We start from the raw sequence: 25,562 nt of genomic DNA, 5'->3' as shown, positions 1-25,562 counted from the left end.
TGCCGGAATCTATACACTTTTGGGATGTGGGCAGGGCATCTGATATGGTTTGATAGAAAACTGACTAGCTCATCTTATTTTTAATTCTTCCCTGTGTTGAATTCACTAGATAGTTTGTCTAGTTCTAGTAAATGTGACAAATATTGCAAATGGGTGATTAATGACTGCTAAACATTAGTGTAGGAATTTCTGACTCAGCTGGTCTAACGTTGAAGGAAATGGTCAGAAACAAACAGAAATAACAAAAATAGATAAAATCTAAAGTGAAATGTAAACCCTGTCAAGCATTGTTAAGTAGAAGGACAGGATGCATGGTCATCTCAAAAATTTTGGACAGTATATTTGTATATCAGATTCTTCAAGCTCAAGTGTGCTACTCAGTGAAATTGTTGAAGAGCACTCATTTTAAAAGTGCTGAGCACCTGATAACTCCTGCTGAAGTTGATGAGAGATAGTTGGTGCTTAACACTCTTGAAAATCAGGCCACTTATTTAGGTGCTTCATTCTGTGGTTTTAAAGCCTTACTCTAGCAACCATTTTTGAAAATCTTGCATAGCATTTTCAGTTACACTCACAAGAATCCTCATCCTTCTGTGTGTAAGATGTTTGCTAGCTAGGAGCACAAAAACTTTCCAACCACAGTATACTGTTGCACAGTTGGGTGCCTAGACACCATAGTGATCAGGTATATTTTAATTACATGATTTACAGAGATTTTACACTCTCTGCATGAAATACCTGGCATTAGCCAAATTTTGACACAGGATACTAGAATAAAAGCAAGGTGAGGTAATATTTATTGGACCAACTTCTGTTGGTGAGAGAGACAAGCTTTCAAACTACACAAAACTCTTCCTGGGAAAGGTCTGGGAAAAGCACTTAGGCTATGTCTGCACGACACAGTCGGCAGGCAAAATTTACGTTGCTCAGGGGTGTGACTAAACCCCCCCCACCCCGAGCGACATAAGTTATGCCGGCATAAGTGCTTGTGTGCACAGCGCTATGTTGGTGGGAGAGCTTCTCCTGTAGAGCATCTTCACCACACGCACTGCAGGGGCACAGCTGTATCAGTATAGCTGTGCTGCTGCAGTGCCGTAAGATACTCTACACTGGCAGAGTTACAGCGCCGGCAGTTACAGCTCCGCTCAGAGAACGCTAAAGGGAAACCACTTTTGTGTGTTCACACTGTCAGCTGCCTGCGCAATAGCATGTTCACGCTTGCGGCACTTGTAGCGGTATTCGGAGCAGTGCACTCTGGGCAGCTATCTCACAGAGCATCTCTTCCTCTTCTGCCGCTAAGAGTTGTGGGAAGGCGGACAGCGTCGCGGGGCATCATGGGTCCTGTCCCAATGCCCCGTGATGCACTACTTCGCATCCCAGCAATCCCTGTGCTTCCGTCCACATTTGGCGCTATCTTTCAATGGTTTGTGTACTGCGCGCTTTGCTCTGCCTCTTCGGTCTGCAGGAATGGATCCCGCACTGTTGACCAATATGCTGCTCCCTCTCACTAACACGTGACGACTGGTAGTGGAGTTATTCCTTAAACTACAAAGGCAAGAGCAGTTCGATATTGATCTCTCCACGCGTAGTAGCTACGACATGAGATTGCTTGTGGCATTCACGGAGGTGCTGACCACAGTGGAACACTGCTTTTGGGCTTGGGAAACAAGAACTGAGTGGTGGGATCACATAGTTATACACATCTGGGATGATGAGCAGTGGCTGCAGAACTTTCAGATGAGGAAAGCCACATTCATGGGACTGTGTGATGAGCTTGCCCCAGCTCTGTGGCACAAGGACATGAGAATCAGAGCTGCCCTGCAGTTGGAGAAGCACGTGGTGATTGCAGTGTGGAAGCTGGCTACTCCAGACTGCTACCGATTGGTCTCTAATCCGTTCGGGGTGGGAAAGTCAACTGTTGGACTTGTGTTGATGGAAGTGTGCAGGGCCATTAATCACATCCTGCTCCAAAAGACCGTGACTCTGGGCAACGTGTGTGACATTGTGGATGGCTTTGCACAAATGGACTTCTGTAACTGTGGAGGGGCGATCGATGGCACACGTATTCCAATTCTGTCACCAGACCACTTAGCCACCGAGTACATTAATCGGAAGGGGTATTTCTCAATGGTTCTCCAGGCGCTTGTGGATCACCATGGGCGTTTTACAGACATTAACGCAGGCTGGTCCGGAAAGGTGCATGACGCATGCATCTTTCGGATCACTGGTCAGTTCAGGAAGCTGCAAGCAGGGACTTTCTTCCCGGACCAGAAGATCACTGTAGGGGAAGTCGAAATGCCCATTGTGATCCTGGGAGACCCTGCCTACCCCTTAATGCCGTGGCTTATGCAACCATACACGGGGAACCTTGCCAGCATCAAGGAGTGGTTCAACAACAGGCTGAGCAAGTGCAGAATGACTGTTGAATGTGCTTTTGGCCATTTAAAGACCCACTGGCGCTGCCTATATAGGAGGCTGGACCTAGCCAATGACAATATTCCTATGCTTATAGCCATGTGCTATACGCTCCATAATATTTGTGATGGGAAGGGTGAAAGCTCCACTCAGGGCTGGACCGCTGAGGCTCAGTGCCTGGAGGCTGAATTTTAATAGCCAGAGACCAGGGCTATTGGAGGTGTGCAGCACGGGGCCATAAGGATCAGGGATGCCTTGAGGCAGCAATTTGAAGCTGAAAGCCACTAATATTTGTTGCTATGCTCGGAAGTGCAGTGCTTGTAATGCTAGGAAGTGATTGTGATTGGTGCAGACGATGCGCTATGAAGGTTTAAGAAAATTGCCTGTTGCTTTGTAGGGCTCTGTTTGCTTTCAATTAATGGAATAAAGATTGCTTTTAAACCAACATAATTATTTTATTAAAAAACAACAACCAGAGGAGGGAGACAAACACATTAGCACTGAGAGGGATGGGGGAAGGAAAGGTCCTAGGAGGAGGTGGGGTACCAGGACGATTAAAGATTTGTGTATGTCCAGGTATCCATTCCAACCTTCTCCTTTGGAGTACAGTGCAGGCGGTACTGTACTTCAGCAGGGCTAAACTGCAGAGGGATGGGTGTTGAGTGCAGTGCGTACTGGGAGTCTGCAGTGCTGGACTGTGATGGGGGAAGAGTGGAATGCAGCAGGTACAGACTGGAGCCAGGAGGTTGATAAGAATGTGTTGGCGGTGTCTGGGGGGGCGCATGGGAAAGAGTTTTGCGACCGGCTGCAGGGGAGGGCAGGCGTGGAGCTGCTCGGTTTGCAGTGCTAGTAGCACCTGGAGCGTGTCCACTTGGTGCTCCATAACGTTTAAGAGCCGCTCCATGGCTTCATTCTGGCGCGCCGCGTTCTCCTTTCGGGCCCTCCTCTCGCTGTCCCGCCACTCCTTCAATTCTTGTTTTTCAGCCGCGGAGTGCATTATGACATCACGCAGAAAGTCCTCTTTAGTTCTTTGTGGCCGCTTTCTAATTCTGCGCAGCTGTTCAGTCGGCGATAACAAAGAGGGAGGCTGGGCTCCCAAGGTCATATCTGTGAAGCCAAAATGCAACATTTTACAGAAGTAGTATTGTTTGCAACACAGGCCGTGGCTACACTTGAAACTTCAAAGCGCTGCCGCGGGAGTGCTCCCGCAGCAGCGCTTTGAAGTGCGACTGTGGTCGCGCGCCAGCGCTGGGAGAGAGCTCTCCCAGCGCTGCAGGTACTCCACCTCCATGAGGGGATTAGCTTACAGCACTGGGAGCGCGGCTCCCAGCGCTGGGGCACTGTTTACACTGGCGCTTTACAGTGCTGTAACTTGCTGCGCTCAGGGGGGTATTTTTTCACACCCCTGAGTGAGAAAGTTGCAACGTTGTAAAGCGCCAGTGTATCCATAGCCACAGACTACTGATTCAGTGATTTAAAACACAGCAGCTATTCACATACGTATCACTAACTGGCTGACCCCAAGCAAGCACACATGAGCCACAAGACCCCTGAAATGGTGAGTAACCGCAGGGGCAGCGGAAATCAGTGTTCCAGGACTGTACTGTACACTGGGCACGTGGCTCTTGGGGAGAGCCAGCACTGTGTGTGTGTCTTATAATCAGTACTGTCCCCACATTTTCCACACACTGTGTTCATTATGGAAGATATCTCGCTCCTGAGGGTTAGTAGGGAATCAAGGGAGGGTCTTCTCCAAGACTGCAGCTTCTGCTCTGGCCCTTATGTGGCTTGCCTGTGTGCAGCAATGGTCCCTTCTCTCCTCCCCTCCCGCCCGTGACGGCACAGTGGCGTGGAAAGTTACCCTTAATGGGGCAAGAAACAAAGCAGCTCTAACAAAGAACCTGCAGCAGCGGATTCCCCAGTATCTCCATGGGAGTTTCATGGAGATCTCTGAGGCAGATTCCCATGAAGTGAGGGAGTCAGTCAACACCCTGTTCCACTGCTCAATCTAGGCATGTGGTGGTGTGCACATCATACAGACACAAGCCTGCTTTCTGCAACCCTCCTGCCCCCAACAACTCGCTTCAGCGATTCCCAGAATCAAAGCCACTTACCAGGGATGACCTCTCCTTTTGCACTTCACCAAGTTCCGACAACTGTGACTGGCTAGCCTCCTCTGGGATAGAGAAGAGCTCCTGGCTGCATGCATCTCTGACCTCTGAGTCTTCCTCTGGGTCCCCCTCCACATTGTTGTCAAAGATTTCCTCCTACTGGCCCGGTCCACTCTTGACTGGCATGCGAGCCACCGAAGTATCCACAGTGGCCTTTGCAGTGGAGGTGGGGTCGCCACCGAATATTGCCTCCAGCTCTTTGTAGAACCAGCAGCTCATGGGCGCAGCACCGTAGTGGCGGTTTGCCTCCCACACCTTGTGGTAGGCGTTCCGCAGCTCCTTCACTTGGAGCCTGCACTGCAGTGTGTCCCAGTCATGGCCCCTTTCTATCCTGCATCGTGAAATCTGTCTGTAGGTGGTATAATTCCTACGGCTGGAGCGCAGCTGGGACCGAACAGCCTCCTCTCCCCAAATGCTGATGAAGTCCAGCAGCTCGGCATTGCTCCAAACGGGGGATGGCCTGGTGCGTGGAGCAGGCATGGTCACCTGGAAAGATACGCTGAGACCACTGCACGCATCACCAAGCAAACAGGAAGGGGACTTCCAAAATTCCTAAGGAATTTAAGGGATGGGGCTTACGGTTGGTCACCTGAGGGCAGGGCAGTAGAGTTCAAACCGATGACCAGAGAGGTGAGAGCAGGCATTGTGGGACACCTCCCGAAGGCCAATTGCAGTGCTGTAATGGACCAGGGTGTCTAAACTGGCACCACGGTGCTGAAGCAGTAGTGTAGCTGGGGGGGAGCGGCCACTCCCCCACTGAGCACAAGTGACGCCATGTCAATTTCCTGGCGCCTTTGTAAAAAAAAAAAAAAAAAAAAGCGCCATGCGCTGCGGCGCTTTTATTTTACTCACCCGGCGGCGCTCCGGGTCTTTCGCGGCACTTCGTCGGCGGGACCTTCACTCGCTCCGGGTCTTCGGCGACATTTCGGCGGCGGGACCTTCAGTGCCGCCGAAGACCCGGAGCGCCGCCGGGTGAGTAAAAGCGCTGCAGTGGGTGGCGCCTTTTTTTTTTTTTTTTTTTTTTTATTGCTTCCCCTGTTCCCTCCACCTGGCTATGCCACTGTGCTGTAGCCCCAGCGCAGAAAGCTGTACGCCTCTCATCGGCGTGGTGTTTTTTTTTTTTTTTTTTTTTTTTACAGCGTTGCAACTGTGCAATTTCTGCGCACTAAGTGGCTTGGCAGTGTGTACACCTCAGAAGTTACAGCTCAGAAAGCTGCTTTACTGTGCAGAAACTTGCCAGTGTAGTCAAGGCCTAGAGTGTCACAGCTAAATACAAGATTGAACAGATAGTTTAGCATAAGTAGTTAACACATATTCTAAGGGACCGTTCAAGGTTAAGTGGCTCATTAACACCCCTGTAGTCATAGGACAAAAAGGGGGGTTAGTGGGTTACAGATTGTTGTAATAAACCGTAAATCCAGTGTCTTTATTAAAACCATGATTTTTAGTGTCTAGCAAATTTATACTCCCAGGCTCGTCTTTTGAAAGTGTTGTGCAGGTTTCCTTTGAGGATGAGGACTGGTAGGTCAGATATGGAATGATTGCTTTGCAAGAAGTGTGCACCCTAGAGGTGATAGTGGCTTTGTCTACATTACACAGTTTTTAGCGACACGGCCATGTCGACATGACCGTGTCGCTAATAGTCGGTCAATGTAAACGCTGTTTGTCACCACTTTTGCCGACAAAATACTTCCACCGTATATGAGAGGGGTTCTTGTTCTCAACAGGAGAGCGCTCCTGCCAACAACGAGCCGTTTACACTGCCACTTGACGTGGCAAAACTTTTGTCTTGGGTGGGTGGGACACGGTTCTTTAAGCACCTGTGAACGACAAAAGTTTTGTCGTTCAATTGGTAGTGTAGACAAAGCCAGTGTGTTTTTGTCTTTTATTATTTTCCTGTGTGAGTTCATTTGAAAGTTTAGTGATCATCTGGTTTCACCCACATAGTTGTTATGGGGGCATGTAGTGCACTGGGTGAGGCACACCACATGTGATAGGCAAGTGTAGGACCCATGGATTTTGAAAGGTGTGTTGGGTGGGGGTATGGATCATTGTAACAGTGGAGATATGTCTGCAGGTTTTGCATCTGTTGTTCTGGCACGGTCTGGTGCTGCTTTGAGTTGGTGTGTCTTGGTCTGAGGGGAGCCTGCTTCTGATGATGAGCTTGGAGACGTTGCGGGGTGTTTGAAGGCCAGAAAAGGGAGTTCAGGAAAGAGTTATTTCAGGATGGGGCCCCACTGAGTGTGAGTCGTAGTTGTTTGATGATGCCCCGTATAGATTCCAGTGTGGGGTGGTAGGTGACAACTAGGGGTGTTTGGCAGGAGGGGGTTTTATTTCTGTATTGAGGCAGGTTCTCTTGGGATATTTGGGTGGCCCACTCCATGATGTGATCTACTTCTCTGATGGAGTGTCCTAATTTGGTATAGGCTGTTTTTGAATGTGTAAGATATATACTCTGGACTTTCTCCTCAGAGCATATTCTGTGGTATCTGAGTGCCTGGCTGTAGATAACAGATTTCTTGGTGTTGGGGAGATTATTGGATCTATGAAGGTAAGTGTGGTGATCCAAGAGTTTTGTGCTGGAAAAACCTCTGCAATATTATGTTACTGTATTCTGGCTAGCAATGCAGTTCCTATTCTAAGTCTGATTTTTCTAATTCGGTCCTTTAGGAACAAAATTTATGTTTGATATTTTATGTTTAATGTAGCAGTTAAAAGTCACATTAAATATTACATATGCCATTAACGACTTACTGTTTTTCTTCAGTATCTGACATCGAAGGTGGTGATGGATTGCAGCTCCGAAAGGAACATGCACTCAAGATATTTGCTTATATCAACTCCTGGACGCAAAGGTATTTTCATCAGTGTCTTTAAACTCATCATATTGGACCCCATTTGTTGTAAAAATTATGCGGGAAATAGAGTGAATGGAATAAGTAGAGTGAGTACAATATTGTAGTGTGACTAAAATGATGGGAGAATAAAGGAAATTCTGGCCTTCATTTACATGTAGCCACTTTTGTGCCCCATGTCTCCTGCTAGGTGTGTGTGTAGAACACACCTTTGAAGCACTGGCTGGCATTCCAGAAGCTGTTGAAGGAACATAGCAGTAAACAGGCTAAATGATAGTAATGGAAAATATTATAAAACCTTACATATGCTGTTGCTTAATGTGAACTATCCTGCCACATACATTTTTTTTCTAAAGAGAATGGGGGGAAAATCAAGAATTATTACTTTGAATTTCAGTGTCTTATGAAAAAACAACGAGGAGTCCTTGTGGCACCTTAGAGACTAACAAATTTATTTGGGCATAAACTTTCGTGGGCTAGAACCCACTCTGAAAAGTGTCTTATGAGGATTTTTTCACAATATCTTGGTGTTGTGACTCAACAAGATGAACACATGCAGTCCATAGCTACCATTATAAAATACATAAATAATTTAAAACTCCCGAACAGTAGTTGGGACCGTGTAGTTCTCTGTGAGCGTCTGGAAATAAATGGGATGCCCACAGGGATTAATGAGGTCTTCAGTATTGGTGTTTGACATTGGAGTTTCAGTGTCACTTTGAATTTCCTGTCTTTGTTGGTCTGTCATATGCTTTGTTACTTAAAATATCTTTAAATGTGAAACTTCCTTATAATTAGTCACTTTTTAAAAATTAAGATCAGTCTTTTTTTCTTACTATTTATTAGTTTCTTCTTTAAGTTGATGGAGTCCAAACTTCTCATTTTTAGATATTTTAATTCTGAGCCACTCCAGGAATTTTCACTTTTTTATTTTGTTTTTGTTTGCAGACAATGTCTGTGCTGCTTCAAGGAGTATAAGCATTTGGAGATCTTTAACCAAGTAGTATGTGCGCTTATTAACTTAGTGATTGCCCAAGTTCAAGCTCTACGGGACCAGCTCTGTAAACATTGCACTATTAACATAGATTCAACATGGCAAGATCAGAATAATCAAGCCAATGAGCCACTGAATGTAGAAAGAGAGTCTCATGAAGAAGAAAATGGAGAACGACAAAAATGCATAGAGAAAAAGTTAGACTCCGCAAGAACTTGTATCCTGACAGAGGAAGAATCTGCAAAGAGCACTGATGCTTTTAGCTTATGGAGCACTGATGAGAAGGAAAAACTGTTGCTGTGTGTGGCAAAAATCTTTCAGATTCAGTTTCCTCTGTATACTGCTTACAAGCATAATACTCATCCCACAATAGAGGTATATCTTATCCTAACTTGTGCATATTTTGTTTTTTTGTGAAACACAGTGTAGTTATCATTGAAGGGTAGACTCTGCTTGGGTGGCTGTAGTTTTCAAACAGGGTGGCTGGGGATGATTCAGCTTTCCCACTGAATTCACTGGGTCTTTCCATTGACACTTTCTGGGAGATGAGCCACTCCCTTAAATACTTTCTTAAAAGAATTCTTGATTGGTCTAGGTAAAAGCAGTTAATAAAATGTTGGATATAATTGCATAATTTAAGTTACCATATAGTCACAGTAGCAGGAAGGCAAAAAGGAACCATAATTACGGCTTCCTTCCAAAAATAATATAATGTAGTTTAATTGCTTTTTGTTTAAATCTGTTGTTATAAACAAAATTTACAAACTAAAACTTGCATGAGACCACACTTTTTGCTGTTCTATAATCAACTGAATAACTGTTACAACTGCAGTTCTGCAAACTTGACTACTGTCTTTATAAGTTTTTCATTGTGATGTTACTTTGTTACTGCTAAATATATATATTTTTACATAATTTATTTTGAAAAATGCACCCTCAGAACTCTTCTTTTACAAACTTTTCATTCCCAGATATAGAGGAAATGCTTTTGTAGCTATATTGGGGACCCTAGATGTCAAATTAAAATAATTTTGTTCTTGAAAAGGTTTATTTTTAGTTTCACCTGTGGAAATCTGTTCCTTACTAAACAGAGCACCTTCTACACTTACATACTGAGATATGAGTATATTTGCCGTTGTTAAGAAAGCTTATACTGAGAAAATGCATGAGAAGCCGTTAATACATTTATGTGGATGTTACAAAATATTGGTGCATTAAAATACAATTATCCAAAACCACAAACTTAAAGCTGTGTCACTGCTTTGAGTAGTTAAGCTTTCGGTTTCACATTATTACACTATTTGCTCTTAACTTGTAAAGATATACGTAAATGATATGTGATTTAGCATACGTGCTAGTGTGTTTGCATGAATTATATTCAGTCCTTGAATGAGTGGATCTCACCAGAATTGGCAATAAATGTTGGTTTAGTTAAAAATTATTAAACTGGGAAGATGAGTGGTTTTTGTTTTGTTTGGGGCATATTTGAGTATCTTGCTATATTCGATCATGTTGGAGTATAAATCTGTAAATTAAAATGTCAAACTGTGTTTACAAATATATGTGATCTCAAGTATATCTCTATTAATGAACCAGAGAATGTTAGGATTCCAGTAAGACTTTCCTACCACATTTCAGCATGCCTTCATAATTCCTTTTAAACTTTATTATCATAAATAAATAGGTCTGTGATACTGCTGCCCACTAGTAGAGACCAGTGAGGGTAGGTCTATCTTTTTGTCGTTCATACTGGTTAAAACTAATGTTAAAACTAAAGGGATTTTGCCTCTGTGCTTCATGGGATTAAAAAAACTGAACTTGAATTTTTCTCCCTGCCTTCACAGGAACATGGCAGAAACAGCTCTGAATCAATTTTTTATGTATAAATAAACTTGCTTCACTTAGAGAGAAGACAGCAACCTTCTTTTCTTTTTGGAAATATTTGTGTGTCTTATTTTTTGTCATTGTGCCATGAAGAGTTAGAAATCTCAAAAGGGACATTGGCAGTATTTTTTTGGCTGATGTGCTGACATAGTGTAAGAAGACCAGCCGCTAACATAAGTTCGGTGGCTGCATTGTGGCTCACCAGTACTCTCAACAATATGACATCTTGAGTCACTGACCACTCAGATTAGCAAACACTATTATGCCACGAATATATCAAAATCGTGGTCTGGAGAGAGAGACGAGAGAGAAGAAAACTTCTTTTGCTGTCTAGGCAAGTCAGAAAAAATGATTCCCGCTTTCAACTAGTTTCTCATACCAAATTTGTAATTTCTTCAGAGCAAGGATTGATATATCTGTGTTTGGAAATCTTCTAGCACATTTTGATTTCTACCATAATATAATAATGATAATGACTAAATCCTTCAGTGGGTTTATGGGGAAATGTGAAGTGTGGTCAGTCCTTCAGAATGTTCTGTATCAGGTATAAACTGATGCTCTTACCATGTACTTGATGGAACCTTTGCAGATACTCACACATCTGGGAGAAGAGAGATTTCTAATGGGGAGAATTCCCTTCTGTCAGAAAGGGTCACAAAACTGCAATATCTAACAAGAACAAGAAAACAAGAAAAAAGATGATCTGTTGGTGTATAAGCCTACTGGGGGCTCTACTGTCCTGCCCTAAATCCCATAGGTTAGGGGACGTTTCTACCCCTTGAATTTTTTTTAATAGCAGCATTCATCTCTATTATAGCAAACATAGAGGTAAAACTGGAAGAGACTAATGAGAGTTATCTGAGCTGAACAGAGAAAACATCCTGAAGGAAAATTTCATTTAGGAACCAGAAAGGGTGCAGCTGACGATGGATGCCAGCCCAGAATACTGGGAGCCCCCATAGGCATATTGACAGCACAGAGGACCTGGCCTTCCAGGACAAAGAACTGGCATATACATTTGTTGGATTTGAGGGCAATAAGACCTCTGGACAAGACAAGTACACCTTCGTTCAGACAAGTTTGTGGTCGTGGTCTGTTTAAAATCCACAGGGACCACAAAAACAGAATGATGATACAAGAGTCTACCCTGCTAATCAGAGGAAAAAATCTCCTTTCTAGTGAATCTCTGTGTCTTCGGACACAAGAATACCACAATTGGACTTGGTCAGTTGGAAGAAAACCTGCTTGAGGGCATAAATCTTGAAGGAAGAAACTTATGTGGAAACAAACCTGTTTATCCCAATGCAAAAGTAATATCTGCTAACGTTCTTGATATCCAAAGAGAGGTCTTAGCTCGTGACACTTTTTTATCATATAGACATTCAGTCTTGCATATGCTGTTCATGGGACTGACAACTTTGACAGCAAAAACACTTCAAAAAAATCACGAGACCCAAACAAGGGTAATCCGGAGATCCCTGAAATGGTTGAGATGCATGAGGTCTGCAGGCCTGGTGTGGCTGTCTGAGACATCTGTTAATTTTAATTGTCCTGCATCCATGACCTTCTGTCAGCACTATTTGTTTATTCAGACTGAGATATGCAGAGAGTCTGTGAGATAGGTATTTCAGAAAGTACAGGATATGCTTCTGTCTAGAAAGGCATTTTTTCATTTTACTGGATGTGATGACTTTCTGTAAACCATGTAGAAGAAGAGGCAAAACCACAAAGTGAGCTCCTGTTTTCCTTACCTTTTAAAATCCCTCCAGGCAGGACTAGACAATGAACTTTAAAGGAGTTAGCAAACCAGTCTTTAGCAGCTCAGTAGAGGTTAAAACAGTGAGGAAAGGCATCTGTCTACTTTATTTTTATGCTCCCCCAACATTTTGGCTCAGAATGAGGCAATTAGCAACTGTGGTGGCAGTTCCCATATAAGTCTTTTTCTAGTAGGATGAATTTTTTATAGTTTTGTTCCCAAGGTTGTGTCCACCATCACAGATCAATTAAGGTGTTTCACCTCTAAGGTTTTTTTGCCGCCTTTGGTTCTCATAGGGAACTGTCTTCTGTTACTTGGCTCAAAAGGTGACCTTGTGGAAATCTCAATGTCCTGAGTATTCCGTTTAGAACACCAAAGCAGGACTGTCAGGTTTTCAGATTCATTCTAGCCAAGTAAGTCAAATCTTTTGTCTCTCCAATGCTGCAGAGATCTCTTGCCCCATTGTTGTCAGTGTTTACTCCAATATGGCTACTTCATAGGAAGAGAAGTCTTGAGACAAGAAGTATGCAAAGCAGCTACTTGACATTCCAGATAGTAGATAATGTTTTCACCTCTCTTAGCCAGAATATCACTAAACTCTACGGGCTTAATAATCATAGACTTCCACTGTCTTTCAGCTGCCAGGTGCTAAGAGCAGTACTTTAACTGATGAACAGTTTCTATTTCCCTCAACAACTGATAATTTTCCCATGCATAATCTGTTTCTGGTAGTGGCATGGGCAGAGCACAGAAACACCCTTTTTCTTATCTATTGGCCAGAAAAATGTGTTTTAATACTTAAAAATAATTGACAAAGAACACTGTTGAGTGATAATTTGGAGTTCAATGTGAAGGGGAAATATGTAGTATGTTTAGATTCCTATATTGTAACCTTAGTGAATAACTTAAAGTTTGATTCCATCACAACTAAAATACCCCCAGTAATGTAGTTTTAAATGATACTCTGGAAATTAGTCAATTTGAAATTAACTCCAAAAACTTCAGTTAAATTAAATGTTTAAAAACCTACCCTTCGCTCCCCTCCCCCATCCCCCAAATTTAAAGGGAAATCGTGAACATGAAAACGAGTAATTTTTTTTTAAAGTAAAAATTAGTTTGATAGTGTTTCAGTAAGTTTTTTGGTTTCACAATCACATTTTACAATTTTTAAAAATGTTTTCTTGCTGTGTGAAAGATTCATAAAAACAATATGGGAAATTGATTTAATAGGGGGGAACAGTAAAATAGACTATCTACAAAATGCTATCCAGTGCGCAATGTAAACGTATTAAAATAAGTTATTAAACTCTTTAGTTTTAGTAATCTTAAGTGTTACTTGCAACAACAATAGATTTAAAAATTGAGAGAAGGATGATTTGTAATTTGACAGTTTCCCTTTAAGGATACCAGATATAGGTTCTACAAGCTGTCAATTAGATATTTGTGTAAGAATGTTACAATTGGACTTGAAGAAGTTTAATAAACTGAACTAGAATGACTAACTTTAAATTTTTTAGCTCTTGAATATTCATTAGGTTTATGATTATACGGTATATTCTCTGTTCATTTACCTATGGCAGTTCAGATGTTTGGGTACATTACTTTCCTGCTGGTAATGGAAACATCTGAATTGGTATAGAAGAACTCCAAGAAGGAAAATATTAGGTAAGAAATTTCCCCTTATGGCTGGAGCATTGTCCTGAGTTTATAAGTACATATTTGTAAATACAATTAGAAAAATAGTTTAATAGGATAATGCAGAAGTCAGTGTGGCAATTTTTAAAATTAAACAAACTTAAGCTGCTTGAGTTTTATAAAATTAGGTTTCTGGAGTGTGCATCATGAGTCTTTTGGTTTTGTTTCCTTCATACAATTTGTTTCTATTCCTACTGTTAGCTAATTATATTTATCTCTCTTTTCTTTTAAACCAGGATATTTCTGCCCAAGAAAGCAATATATTAGGGGCGTTCTGTGATATGAATGTAAGTCATATATATTTCATTGATTCATAGACTTTAAGGCCTGAAGCGATCAAAATTATCATGATCATCTAGTCTGACCTCCTGCACATCACAGGCTACAAAACCTCACCTACCCACTCCTGTAATACCTCCATAATCTCTAGTTGAGTTACTGAAATCGTCAAATCTTGATTTAAAGATGTCACATTACAAAGAATCCACCATTTACACTAGTTCAAAACAGTAAGTGACTAGTGCCCCATGCTGCGGAGCAAGTGAAAGCCCTCCAGGGTCTCTGCCTATCTGACCTGGTGGAAAATTTCTTCCCAACTCCAAATATGGTGATCAGTTAAACCTTGAGCATGTGGGTATGACCCACCAGCCAGACATTTGGGAAATAATTCTCTGTAGTAACTCAAAGCCCTCCTCATCTAGTGTCCCATCTGAGGCCGTGGGAGATATTTGCTAATAGCAGTCATGGATGGGCCATATGCTATTGTAGGCAATCTTATCATACCATCACCTCCATAAACTTATCAAGCTCAGTTTTGAAATAAATTAGATTTTTTTCCCCCCTGCACTACTCCCCTGGAAGGCTGTTCCAGAACTTCACTCTCTGATGGTTAGAAACCTTCATCTAATTTCAGGCCTAAACTTATTGATGACTAGTTTATATCCATTTGTTCTTGTGCCAACGTTGTCCCTTAACTTAAATAACTTCTCTCCCTTCTTTGGTGTTTATCCGTCTGTTGTATTTATAGAGAGCATTATGAGATACAATTGACATGTTTTCGGTGACTGTAAAATCATCATATTTATTGTTTTATAAACGTATGATACATTGATATTGCTCATCTGAACTCTTACCTTATATGTATTTAGTTTTTTGTTTTCAATAGTAATTTGTTTTTCTTTTTAAATAAAACTTTTATATTCTTCTGTTTCTATAGGATGTAGAAGTACCATTGCACTTGCTTCGTTATGTTTGTCTATTTTGTGGAAAAAATGGCCTTTCCCTCATGAAGGATTGTTTTGAACATGGAACCCCTGATACATTGCCATTTCTTATAGCACATGCATTTATCACAGTGGTATCTAATGTAAGTATTGCCCTGAGTTGGTTACGTTTTTAAACCAAAATGCAACAAATATAAAGTGGGATAGACGAAGTCTGGGAAAATTTGAAGAAGAGAGCCCTGGAATCAGGAAAAAGTCACAATTTTCCCCTCATAGAGAGAAGGGTGTCTGGGGATTGCCCTGTCCAGCAGGGGCAACATTTCACCCCAGTCGTTACCCTGAGATCTGTTGGAGGAATAGTGGCATCTGTAGGATATCTTGTTTTTCCTTCTCTTCCCAGACATTCTGGTTACAGCGAAACTAGGCTAGGAAGGTATCCCTTTGTCACTGCTGGCAAGAACTGGAAGACTCTGGTAGAGGGAGTTAAAGGGAGTGGCATGAGGATGGGAGGGGATATCTTGCTCAGGAACATGGATGTAAAGGAAGACAGAATTTTGCCCATTAAGTTTAACTGTAAATACTTAATGAGTGTAACTAAAATGAAATGCTGTATAATTACACTCTATGATTTGATTCCCATATTAAATACCGTATATGCTCGTTCATTAGCCCGTTCGTTTATAAGCCGACCCCCCCCCCCCCAAGATAGGTAAAAATAGCAAAAACTGCACGACCCTTTCATAAGCTAACCCTATATTTCAGGGGTTGGCAAACTTTGGCTCCTGGCCATCAGGGTAAGCCACTGGCGGGTCGGGACGTTTTGTTTACTTGGAGTGTCTGCAGGCATGGAGCCCCTCAGCTCCCTGTGGCCACGGTTCGCCGTTCCCAGCCAAATGGGAGCTGCAGGAAGTGGCGCGCCATTTCCCGCAGCTCCCATTTGCTGGGAACGGCGAACCGTGTCCACAGGGAGTTGAGGCGCTCCAGGTAAACAAAACGACAATGTATTAGATATTCAATTCAATGATTCCATAGAGTTTAAAATCATCAAATTTTGTTGTAGACCCGTTTATAAGCCAACCCCCACTCTTTGATGAGTCATCTTTTTACCAAAAATATTCGGCTTATGAACGAGTATATATGGTACTTTGGATTAGATCCTGGGTGTTCCCCTCTCCCATATTCCTGTTACTCTCAGGTGCCACAGGGTCGCTGGAAAGCTGTTCTAAGTAGGCAGCTGAGATTTAATCTTTTAGAGCTGTGATTGGAAGAAAGCCAGCACTGGTGAGTCTACACCTGCTCCTGGTTTAGGGGGGGATTCTCAGGTGAGCTAAAAACTAGAAGGATTTGGTTAGGGAATGCAGAACTCCCTCAATCTTGAGCTGTTGGAGTAGTCCTGAGGAAGTCATTTCAGCTGACATGATTTAGAGTAGCTCCAAGGCTATAGTTCAGGGGTTCTCTCAAACTGGGGGTCATGAGCTGTCAGCCTCCACTCGAAACCCCACTTTGCATCCAGCATTTATAATGGTGTTAAATATATAAAAAAAGTGTTTTTAATTTATAAGGGGGGGTCGTACTCAGAGGCTTGCTATGTAAAAGGGGTCACCAGTACAAAAGTTTGAGAACTACTGCTATAAGTTATACTGGGGTCGAAATCAGCTGCTGGCAGCTGCCAGAATGGGGAAATATAAAAATGCCTTTAAGTTGTTGTCCTTTTCTTTCCCTACCCTTCCCTAGTACTGCATCAATTGTAGCTCAGCCAGATCCTTTGCCATGAATGTCACACTGACTTTAGACTTAAGTCTGTAAGTTAAACATAGATGCATAGATGTAGATTATATTAGGCAAAGTAGATTCCTTTTATATTTACTGGAATATATATATTCTTATGCAATGGTTCATTGAATTAGATAGGGTGGTGCTTCTGTATGTAATGCTCTTTATTCAGCCAGGTGTAACAAAACATTTGATGTCTAAGGCCCTGCTTAATTCGCAATATTGCGGAAATTGCAGATTCTGCAAAATTAGGCTTCCACCTCAATTTTTATGCTGAATTCACGTGTACGTATGTTACATTTTAGCAGTCAGCCCCACTGACACCCCCACGCATGGCGGGGGCTCTCGCTGTCAGCCCTGGGGTGGTGGGAGCTCTCTTAGTTCTGGGGACTGCAGTTTTCTGTGTCTTGTCCACAACTCAGCTGCAATTATTTGATAGTCATCCCACAATTCAAGTAGAGCCTTACTGATGTCTCTATTATAATTACTATGGACAGTAATGCTGTTCCCTTTAAAATATAAAACGTTTGATTAATTATAAATGTGACAAATAATGGTCTTGGCAAGATAAATTTGCTAAATGAATTTTCTTTCATTTAACAATGGTACATAAGTTTAAATGTTTACTTAAATCCTTCCCCTCGCCTTTCAGGATGGTGCACATATGCTTCATTGCTCATGAAATGAAATACTGAACTGCCTTAAAACGGAAGTCCACATTTACCATAGAAGTTTTGCCATCATTTTTGTGGAGAAAATCACACACCTTTCTAGTACAAACCCAATTACTATGTGACTTTTTGTCCCATCCACTTCAGTTTATGGGCTTCACAGATAAATTAATGCAAGATTTATGAGTGGCCCTGTGAATGATAGCCCAGTAAGCTAATTTGCAGGGTAGCTCTGCAGTCTCAGCTGTTACATAGTAATTGGTGTGTAAACTCAGAACTGTAGTGTAATGTTAGTTAAATGCATTTTCACAGTAGTAGCAGCTCTTGAGAGTGGCAGTTAACCAGCTCTGATTGTAAAGTTTCTTAGGCACAGAGTCTTGATTTTAATTTGGAGCCCTGGGGAAGGATATATTGTTTTGTCTCCATAAACTGTCTAGCTACTATATTATCGATTAAAAAATTGTTTTTCTGAAAACGATTAGATTATGGAGAGACTGTAGTCCTTCCATAGTCAAGTTAGCAATAAGAGTCTCATAATAAACATTTTGGTCACCACCATCCTTGTATATTTAAAATAAAGGATTCTGCTTCCAAATTTTACAGTTAATTCACAATGGCAATTTCATTTTTTTCTGAACATTTCAAGGAAATCCAGCAAGTAGTTTTTAAATTGTCTGGTTCATGTTCCTCTGTATGGAAAACAGATCAAATATAACTAAGGATTCACAAGGGATATACCCATCATTAACTTGTGAACATTTTAGTTTTCAAGGCAATAAAATCCAGTCTATTCTTAAGGGCATTAGTTAAAAATTAACGATATAAAAACAGCCATACTGGGTCAAACCAATGATCTATCTAGCCTAGTATCCTGTCTTCTGACAATGACCAGTACCAGATGTTTTAGAGGGAATAAACAGAACAGGGCAACTTAGAGTGATCCTTTCTCTGTCACTCAGTCCCAGCTTCTGGCAGTTGGATGTTTAGGGACACCTAAAGCATGGAGTGGCATCCCAGATCATCTTGGTTAATAGCCATTGATGGACTTACCTGCCATGAACTTATGTAATTCTTTTTTGAGCCAGTTATACTTTTGGCCTTCACAACATCCCATGGCAACAAGTTCCACAGGTTGACTGTGTGTTGTGTGAAGAAGTACTTCCTTTTGTTTGTTTTAAAGCTGCTGCCTATTAATTTCATTGGGTGACCCCTAGTTCTTGTATTATGTGAAGGGGTAAATAACACTTCTCTATTCACTTTCTCCACACCATTCTTGATTTTAAAGACATCTGTCTCATCCCCCCTTAGTTGTCTCTTTTCTAAGCTGAACACAGTTCCAGTCTTTTTGATCTCTCCTCATATGGAAGCTGTTCCATACCCCTAATTATTTTCTTTGGCCTTCTCTGCATCTTTTTAAATTCTAATACGCCTTTTTTGAGATGGGGGCGACCAGAACTGCACATGGTATTTAAGGTGTCGGCATACCATGGATTTATATAATGGTGTTATGATATTTTCTGTTTTATTATCTATTCTTTTCTTAATGGTTCCTAACATTGTTAGCTTTTTTGACTGCTACTGCACATTGAGCGATGTTTTCAGAGCTGGTTCATCCTGTGCAAAGATGTCCCGAGTAGGACATTTGATTTAGAAGTCCTCTTTAATCTTTTCATCTACACTACTGCACTTTGTGGGGCTACGCACAGTGCTTCACGAGTGAGTCAGCAATGACTACAGTAGGGAGCTACTGCCAGATCCAAGTGATGTGGTCCGGCATGGTGGAAGAGAAAGAGGCCAGTGAGTTGAAATACATCTGATATTACAGTTGTGCAGTACCTCAGGGTGAAGTGCTGTAAGGTTAGAGCTCCTGTTTGCCTCATTACTTGGATGTTCAATTTCTGCTTTCAGAAATGCAGGATACACATTTTTTTCTCTTACTGAAAAGTGCACTGGGGATTGCAGGGGGTTTCCAGGAATTGATATTGTGAGGAAGAGAGCACAGACATGTAGATCAGCTCTTTCCCTGAAGGTGTGCCAATATCAGAAATGATGTGGCTTTGCCTACCCCTTCCGATACAGACGTGTACATATTCATGGATGTGGCTGGGATGCTGGGGGAGGAGGAGTTAAGGGTAGAGTGAGGATCGTGAGTAGGGCCAGCCTCTCGCACTAACTCCACAACAGTGGGTTGCCTCTCAAAGGGTGGACTAATGACTTTGGGGATAGGTGGATAGTGAAGGGTAGTGTGAATTCAACTCGTTTGCAGTGGGGCATCCCAGAGTGTATTACTTCTCACACATTCTGTATATCTGTCTTTTGGGCATCCCAGTCCTTGGCAGAGGGAGTATGAGATAGTTGCTTTGGTTTTTCCCAGAATGCATTGATACAAATAAGGTTAGCAGCCTGCTAAATATGGATGTGCAAACATGATGGCAGAAAAGCTGCTCTGAGCCATGTTACATTTAACTGGGTAAGATGGTCATGCCTCTAACTGGCAACAAAATCACAATTGTAGTCGTAATGTGGATGAGCCCAAAGTATCAAATCTTCCAGAAAACTCAAATAAATGGGTATGATCAACGTGGCCAAAAAGGATGTAATCTTCTTGTAGACCCCTTAGAAGACAAAAAATCAATTACGAATGGAGGGCAGAATAGGAGCTGTAGAATGCATTAGGTTGAAGAAACAGGAGGGAATACAAAGTTCAGAAATGAAAGACATTAAGGCAGAGCAGTGTATGTTGTTTGTTTACACTAATTTTTATCTTATTTTTCCTGTTGATTAGCAGAAAAAAATGTGACTCTGGATCTGGGTTAATTTATTAGCTGTAGAAAGTTGCTCCAGACTATACTTTTGAAAATTGGAAAAATCTGATTAGAAGTTACACAAGTTCACAAAAAGCCAACAACCCGAAAGCCTTATTTCTTTAGACAGAGTTTTGCATTTTTAAACCTTATTACTGGCCTTTGCATTTTATTTGTTCTGCATAAATTTATATAATTACAGTTTATCTATTTTTGTATTTGCTTTATAGATCAGGATATGGCTACACATCCCTGCTGTCATGCAGCACATTATACCGTTTAGGACCTATGTTATCAGGTAAGCTTTAAATATAGCAAAAAGTTTCATTGTTTGACAAAACACATTTAGAACTTCAGATTGTACTAGAACTCAGTTTCTCAAAGTTCAAGCCGTTTCTTTGTTTAGTCCACATGCTCAGGATTTAACTGATAGCCATATTTGGCGTCGGGACGGAATTTCCCCCGGGTCAGATTAGTGGAGACCGTGGGGGTTTTCGCCTTCCTCTGCAGCATGGGGCACGGGTCACTTGCAAGTTTAAACTAGTGTAAATGGTGGATGCTCTCTTAACTTGAAGTCTTTAAATCATTTTTTGAAGACTTTAGTAACTCAGTCAGAGGTTAGAGGTCTATTACAGGAGTGGGTGGGTGAGGTTCTGTGGCCTGCAATGTGCAGGAGATTAGACTAGATGATTATGATGGTCCCTTCTGAGCTTAAAGTCTATGAGTCTTTAACATTTCAGCAGTCAGAATCAAAGTATCATTTAGTTTGGGGCAAATCCATGTGTCAGTAACTTTAGTAATGGCTTTAATAGTCCCAATAAGACTATTTTAAATATTGGATTCACTCCTATTCTAAAGTCTCATTGCAGGATCAATTGTAATACATTTTCACTCTATGCAGCATCATTCATAGAAAGATTACAAAAGATTTTTAGTGATACTACATAGAGTTTGAAATGACCTTATTTATCATCATTTCCTATATTGATTTTTAGAAATTCTCAAGGCAGAATTGTAAATGCACAATAATCTCAAAATCTTAATCTAGAACTGCTGAAGCATGTCTCTAAAGTTTTTAATCATGTCTCACTTTCCACATTTCCAGCTGGCAAGAAGTCAAATATCATTAAGACTGTACTCATTCTTTTGTATCGCTAATTATGTCTAGTCCTGATAATTTTGGATATCAGGCTGTCTACAATGAAAAACTCTACAATTAAATTATTTGTCAGGATATTTTATTGTTATGAGTGCATTAGTTATATTAGTTTTCCAAGAATCTAAGGGATTGTCTATACACAGTTATTGTACTGCTGTAACTATATCTGTTTAGAAACAGTTAGAATGAAAGTGACACAATCCTCTAGTTATACTGAGGCTAGGTCTACACTGCAGCGGGGTTCCGACCTAAGATACGCAACTTCAGCTACGTGAATACCGTAGCTGAAGTTGCGTATTTTAGGTCGGCTTACCTAGCGGTGAGGACGCGGGAAAGTCGACCGCTGCCGCGCTGCCGCCGACTCCGCTGCCGCCTCCTGCCGAGGTGGATTTCCGGAGTCGACGGCAGAGTGATCAGGGATCGATTTTACTGCGTCTTGACTAGACGCGGTAAGTCGATCCCCGAAAAACCGATTGCTACCCGCCGGATCGGCGGGTAGTGAAGACAAAGCCTGAGATAAAGGTGCTTATACCAGTACAGCTTATTTCCTGGGTATAAGCATCTTTATACCAGAGTAACTGGGCCCACACTAGGGATTGTACCACTTGAAGTATATTGCTTTAAAATCACACCCCTAACCAAAAGAGTTAAATTGGTACAGAAAATGTGTGTTGCTCAGTGGTAAATTTTTATATTTAAAAATTTTTTTTTTCTATTCCATGCATGTGCATGCGTGCATACACATAGTCACAAGTTGCTCTACCACCTAGGTGATGTAGACATAATGCAAATAATCTTAACTCAATATCCCTAAGATGTTTTGAACACTAAAAGCCATGAAACATGATCTGTAGTATGAAATTTGATTGTGAACATGGATGTTAACAATATTATTAGCTGAGGCGGAGCTGAACACCGGTTAATTGTAAGTATAATAAAGGACAAACTGTGTTCAGCTAACACTATTACTGAGAATTTTGTTCCCAAAGTTAATTTTTGAAGTGTATACAAATATGAGTTACTTCAGCTATAGGATGCAGTAACACTTCCTACATGCATATGGGTGAGGGAGCTGATGGGGTCTCTGGCTTGTTTGCTACTGGACTGATTCTGAAAATAGGCAAATATCGCTTTTTTTAATTGTCTGGGCATGGTAGTGGGTGAACTTTAGTTTCCCACCCATTGTCTGATTTCCAGAGTTCTATATGTGGAGGTCTGTCCCCAGTTGTTTAAGATTGAGAGAATTCCATACATGGCTCTTCTCGTGCTCTTCCCTGGCTTATCTATTAGCAAGGAAAGAGCACTACGGTCCTGATTATTATTCACACAAATGTGTCTTTATGCTGGTAATGTTCAGGAGCCTTAAAATATGTTGACTTTAAGGCCTCTCTACATTACAAGAGTAGTTTAAAAGAGCATTAGCATAAATGAGAATCAGGCCCAATAACTTTACATTTCTTCTCTGACTGGTTAATGTTTAGACCCATGATACAAGGCAAAAAAATGGAGTATAAATGTGGTTAAACCACTTTAACCTTACCTGTGGCCATAAAAGCTTTTAGCACAGGCTTGTCCAGTCTGCATGCGTAGACCCAAATTTAGAATGTTGGCAAATGTATGAATTTTTAACACTTTTCAGTGGTGCTGACCAAACTGGTTAGAGTTTAGTTCAGCTATGGTCAAATTTAAACCATACTGAAGGACAGTAGTTAAATTGTTTTTTGTCAGTATTGTAGTTAGTATCTACTTTACAATTTTTTAACTGTGTTTGAAACCAGGTTGAGAGATGGTTGCTTCCAAATGTTGCTCTTGTCCATATACAATACAGTTAGGGCTCCATGTCTGTCACGGTGGTTGTAGAAGTCACGGATTCCGTGACTTTCTGTGACCTCCGTGACTTCTGCAGCGGCCAGTGTGGCTGATCCCAGGGCCGCCCAAGCAGCGGGCCCCGGGGACCGCTCTAGCAGCGGCCAGTGCGGCTGGGCCTGGGACTGCCTGAGCAGTGGTCCCAGGAGCGGCGGGAACAGTGGCAGGTGGGCGGCCCCACAGCCAGCCACACTGGTGCTGCTGGAGCGGTCCCGGGGTAGCTGCACCGGCCGCTGAGCGGGTGACCCCAGGCAGCTGGCCCCAGGGACCGCCCAAGCAGTGGCCTGTGTGGCTGGCCCCATGGACTGCCTGAGCAGCGGTCCTGGGGACGGCGGGTCGGCGGCCCTGGGGGTAGCCCAAGCAGCCACTGCTCGGTGGCCCCCGGCAGTTGGTGCCGCTGCCCTGCAAAAGGCTCCACGGACCCTCCCAGAGCAGTGGCTCCCACCCCTCGCCCGGCTAATATTTAGTCAGGGGTATATAGTACAAGTCATGGGCCGTGAATTTTTGTTTATTGCCCGTGACATGTCCATGACTTTTACTAAAAATACCCGTGACTAAATCGTAGCCTTAAACATGATTAGTTATCCTAAACATGCCAGAGTACTATGTCTGACCATTACCAGTGGTAGAGGTATAGCATGATTGTCTTGGTGTAACCAGGTCAAGCAGTTGTTTACTGTGTAGGCAGAACCATCAAACTGTGTTGCTGTAACCACTGCCGCCTTCTGTGTGGTTGGTTGCTGCTCCTGCCTCCCCGGTCACTATGAAGGCAAGGATATTCATAGCTGCAGAGGTGACTCTGTGTGCATGTTCACTTCTACACCAGCTATCCCTTGGGGCTTTGCTTCCGACGTTATCAGGAAATCGTGGACTAGTTTAAATTGTTCAGCATTTCTGGTTTCTGTGTAAAATATTCCAGTATCTTTGGCAGCAGTAGTGATTCATCTTGAAATACACTGATTGCTGCTGCTGAAGAAGACTGACCATATATTACTCCTGGGGGAATTCTGTGCCTAAAAATTCTGTGCCAAAAATTAAAAATTCTGCAAAATTCTGCATATTTTATTTGTCAAAATAATGCAGTATAATCACACCAGTTCAAATTATTCTGGTAATTTATTTAAATTACAATATAGAAAAAAGTCACAATAACTGTTCAGCTTTTCCTAAACACATGAAAGTTAAGTTACAGCACTTGGTAATCAATACCATGTATTCCAGTTATAATCCTGGCTGACTACTTAGGAAAATCAGAACCAAGCATTTTCCAGACATTATATTGACTGCTTGATAAACGTTTTATTTGCCCTAATTTTTTTTTAAATGGGTAAGTAAAATAGATCCTGCAATAGGGCTGTAATCTAACCCCATTGTGCCACTCTGGCACAGGAAAAAAGCGAGAAAGCACATAGATCTTCCTGGCTGAGGATTCCCTTACTGTCATTTATAACAAGGCTCCTTTTCACCACTTTGGCAATGTAAAGGAGCCTTAAAACTTTTACAAGTGTTTTATACTCCTGGTGGAATTGACTAAGAATGGGAACAATTAACTAACAATAGGAACGTTAACAACTCCCCAATAGCCTGCTATATTTCTGCCCTGCCTCAGGGGACAGAGCCTGCCTCACGCCTACCTCCAAACAACCTGAAGCCCTACCCCTTCACGCTGGTCGTCCCACAATAGTGAGCAAGAGGGACAGAATCTCTCTTGCTCATTTGCATGCTCGCCCAGCCCACCCCTCCTCCTTCATGCAGTGATTTATGTCTCTGCCAGTTGCTCCGGGCTCTCAAAGAGATGTGCTCAGGCTACAGGGGAAAGGGACCGTGTCCCCTGCAGATTTCTTTGCTTTCCCATTTTCTGTGGGGGAGCAAAGAAATCTGCGGATGATATGAATTCTGCGCCTGCACAGTTGTGCAGAATTCCCCCACGAGTAACACATTCCTAGACTTTACTGATAGAAAAATGGTTATGCAGCATGGAAGGTGTCTTGCAAACACAGTTGACATATGGAGGTGCTGGGAGAAATTCTGGATATGAAATGTTTGCTCTAACTAGGTCAGGTCCTGATTATACAACAATGGTTCTATCCGTCCTGTAGGTAGGGCCACAGACAAGGATATAGGGTATGTCTACACTGCAACTGGGAGCGAGTCTCCCAATCCAGGTAGATAGACTCACGTTGGCAGGGCTCGAGCTAGTGCCCTAAAAGTAGCAGTGTGGATGTTGCTGCTCAGGCATCAGGTCAGTCTCTCAAGCCTTGGGGGTTGTGTGATCAGAATCATGTTTACTAATAGA

The 25,562-nt window shown here is 42.1% G+C and overlaps 1 protein-coding gene across 1 annotated transcript in view; it reads left to right on the top strand.

The window, feature by feature from the left end:
• Positions 1–25,562, top strand: part of USP34 (ubiquitin specific peptidase 34) — a 278,527-nt gene that overhangs the window by 22,393 nt on the left and 230,572 nt on the right. The window contains exons 2-6 of the mRNA XM_065400557.1: positions 7,354–7,441; positions 8,390–8,810; positions 14,007–14,057; positions 14,987–15,136; positions 20,472–20,539. Of these exons, the coding sequence (XP_065256629.1) occupies positions 7,354–7,441; positions 8,390–8,810; positions 14,007–14,057; positions 14,987–15,136; positions 20,472–20,539 (778 nt within the window). The remainder of the gene's footprint in view (positions 1–7,353; positions 7,442–8,389; positions 8,811–14,006; positions 14,058–14,986; positions 15,137–20,471; positions 20,540–25,562) is intronic.

The sequence above is a fragment of the Emys orbicularis genome, chromosome 3 (genome assembly GCF_028017835.1).
Source record: "Emys orbicularis isolate rEmyOrb1 chromosome 3, rEmyOrb1.hap1, whole genome shotgun sequence".
In the NCBI taxonomy this organism is placed as follows: Eukaryota; Metazoa; Chordata; order Testudines; family Emydidae; genus Emys; species Emys orbicularis.
This window is presented reverse-complemented; position numbering and strand designations above follow the sequence as displayed.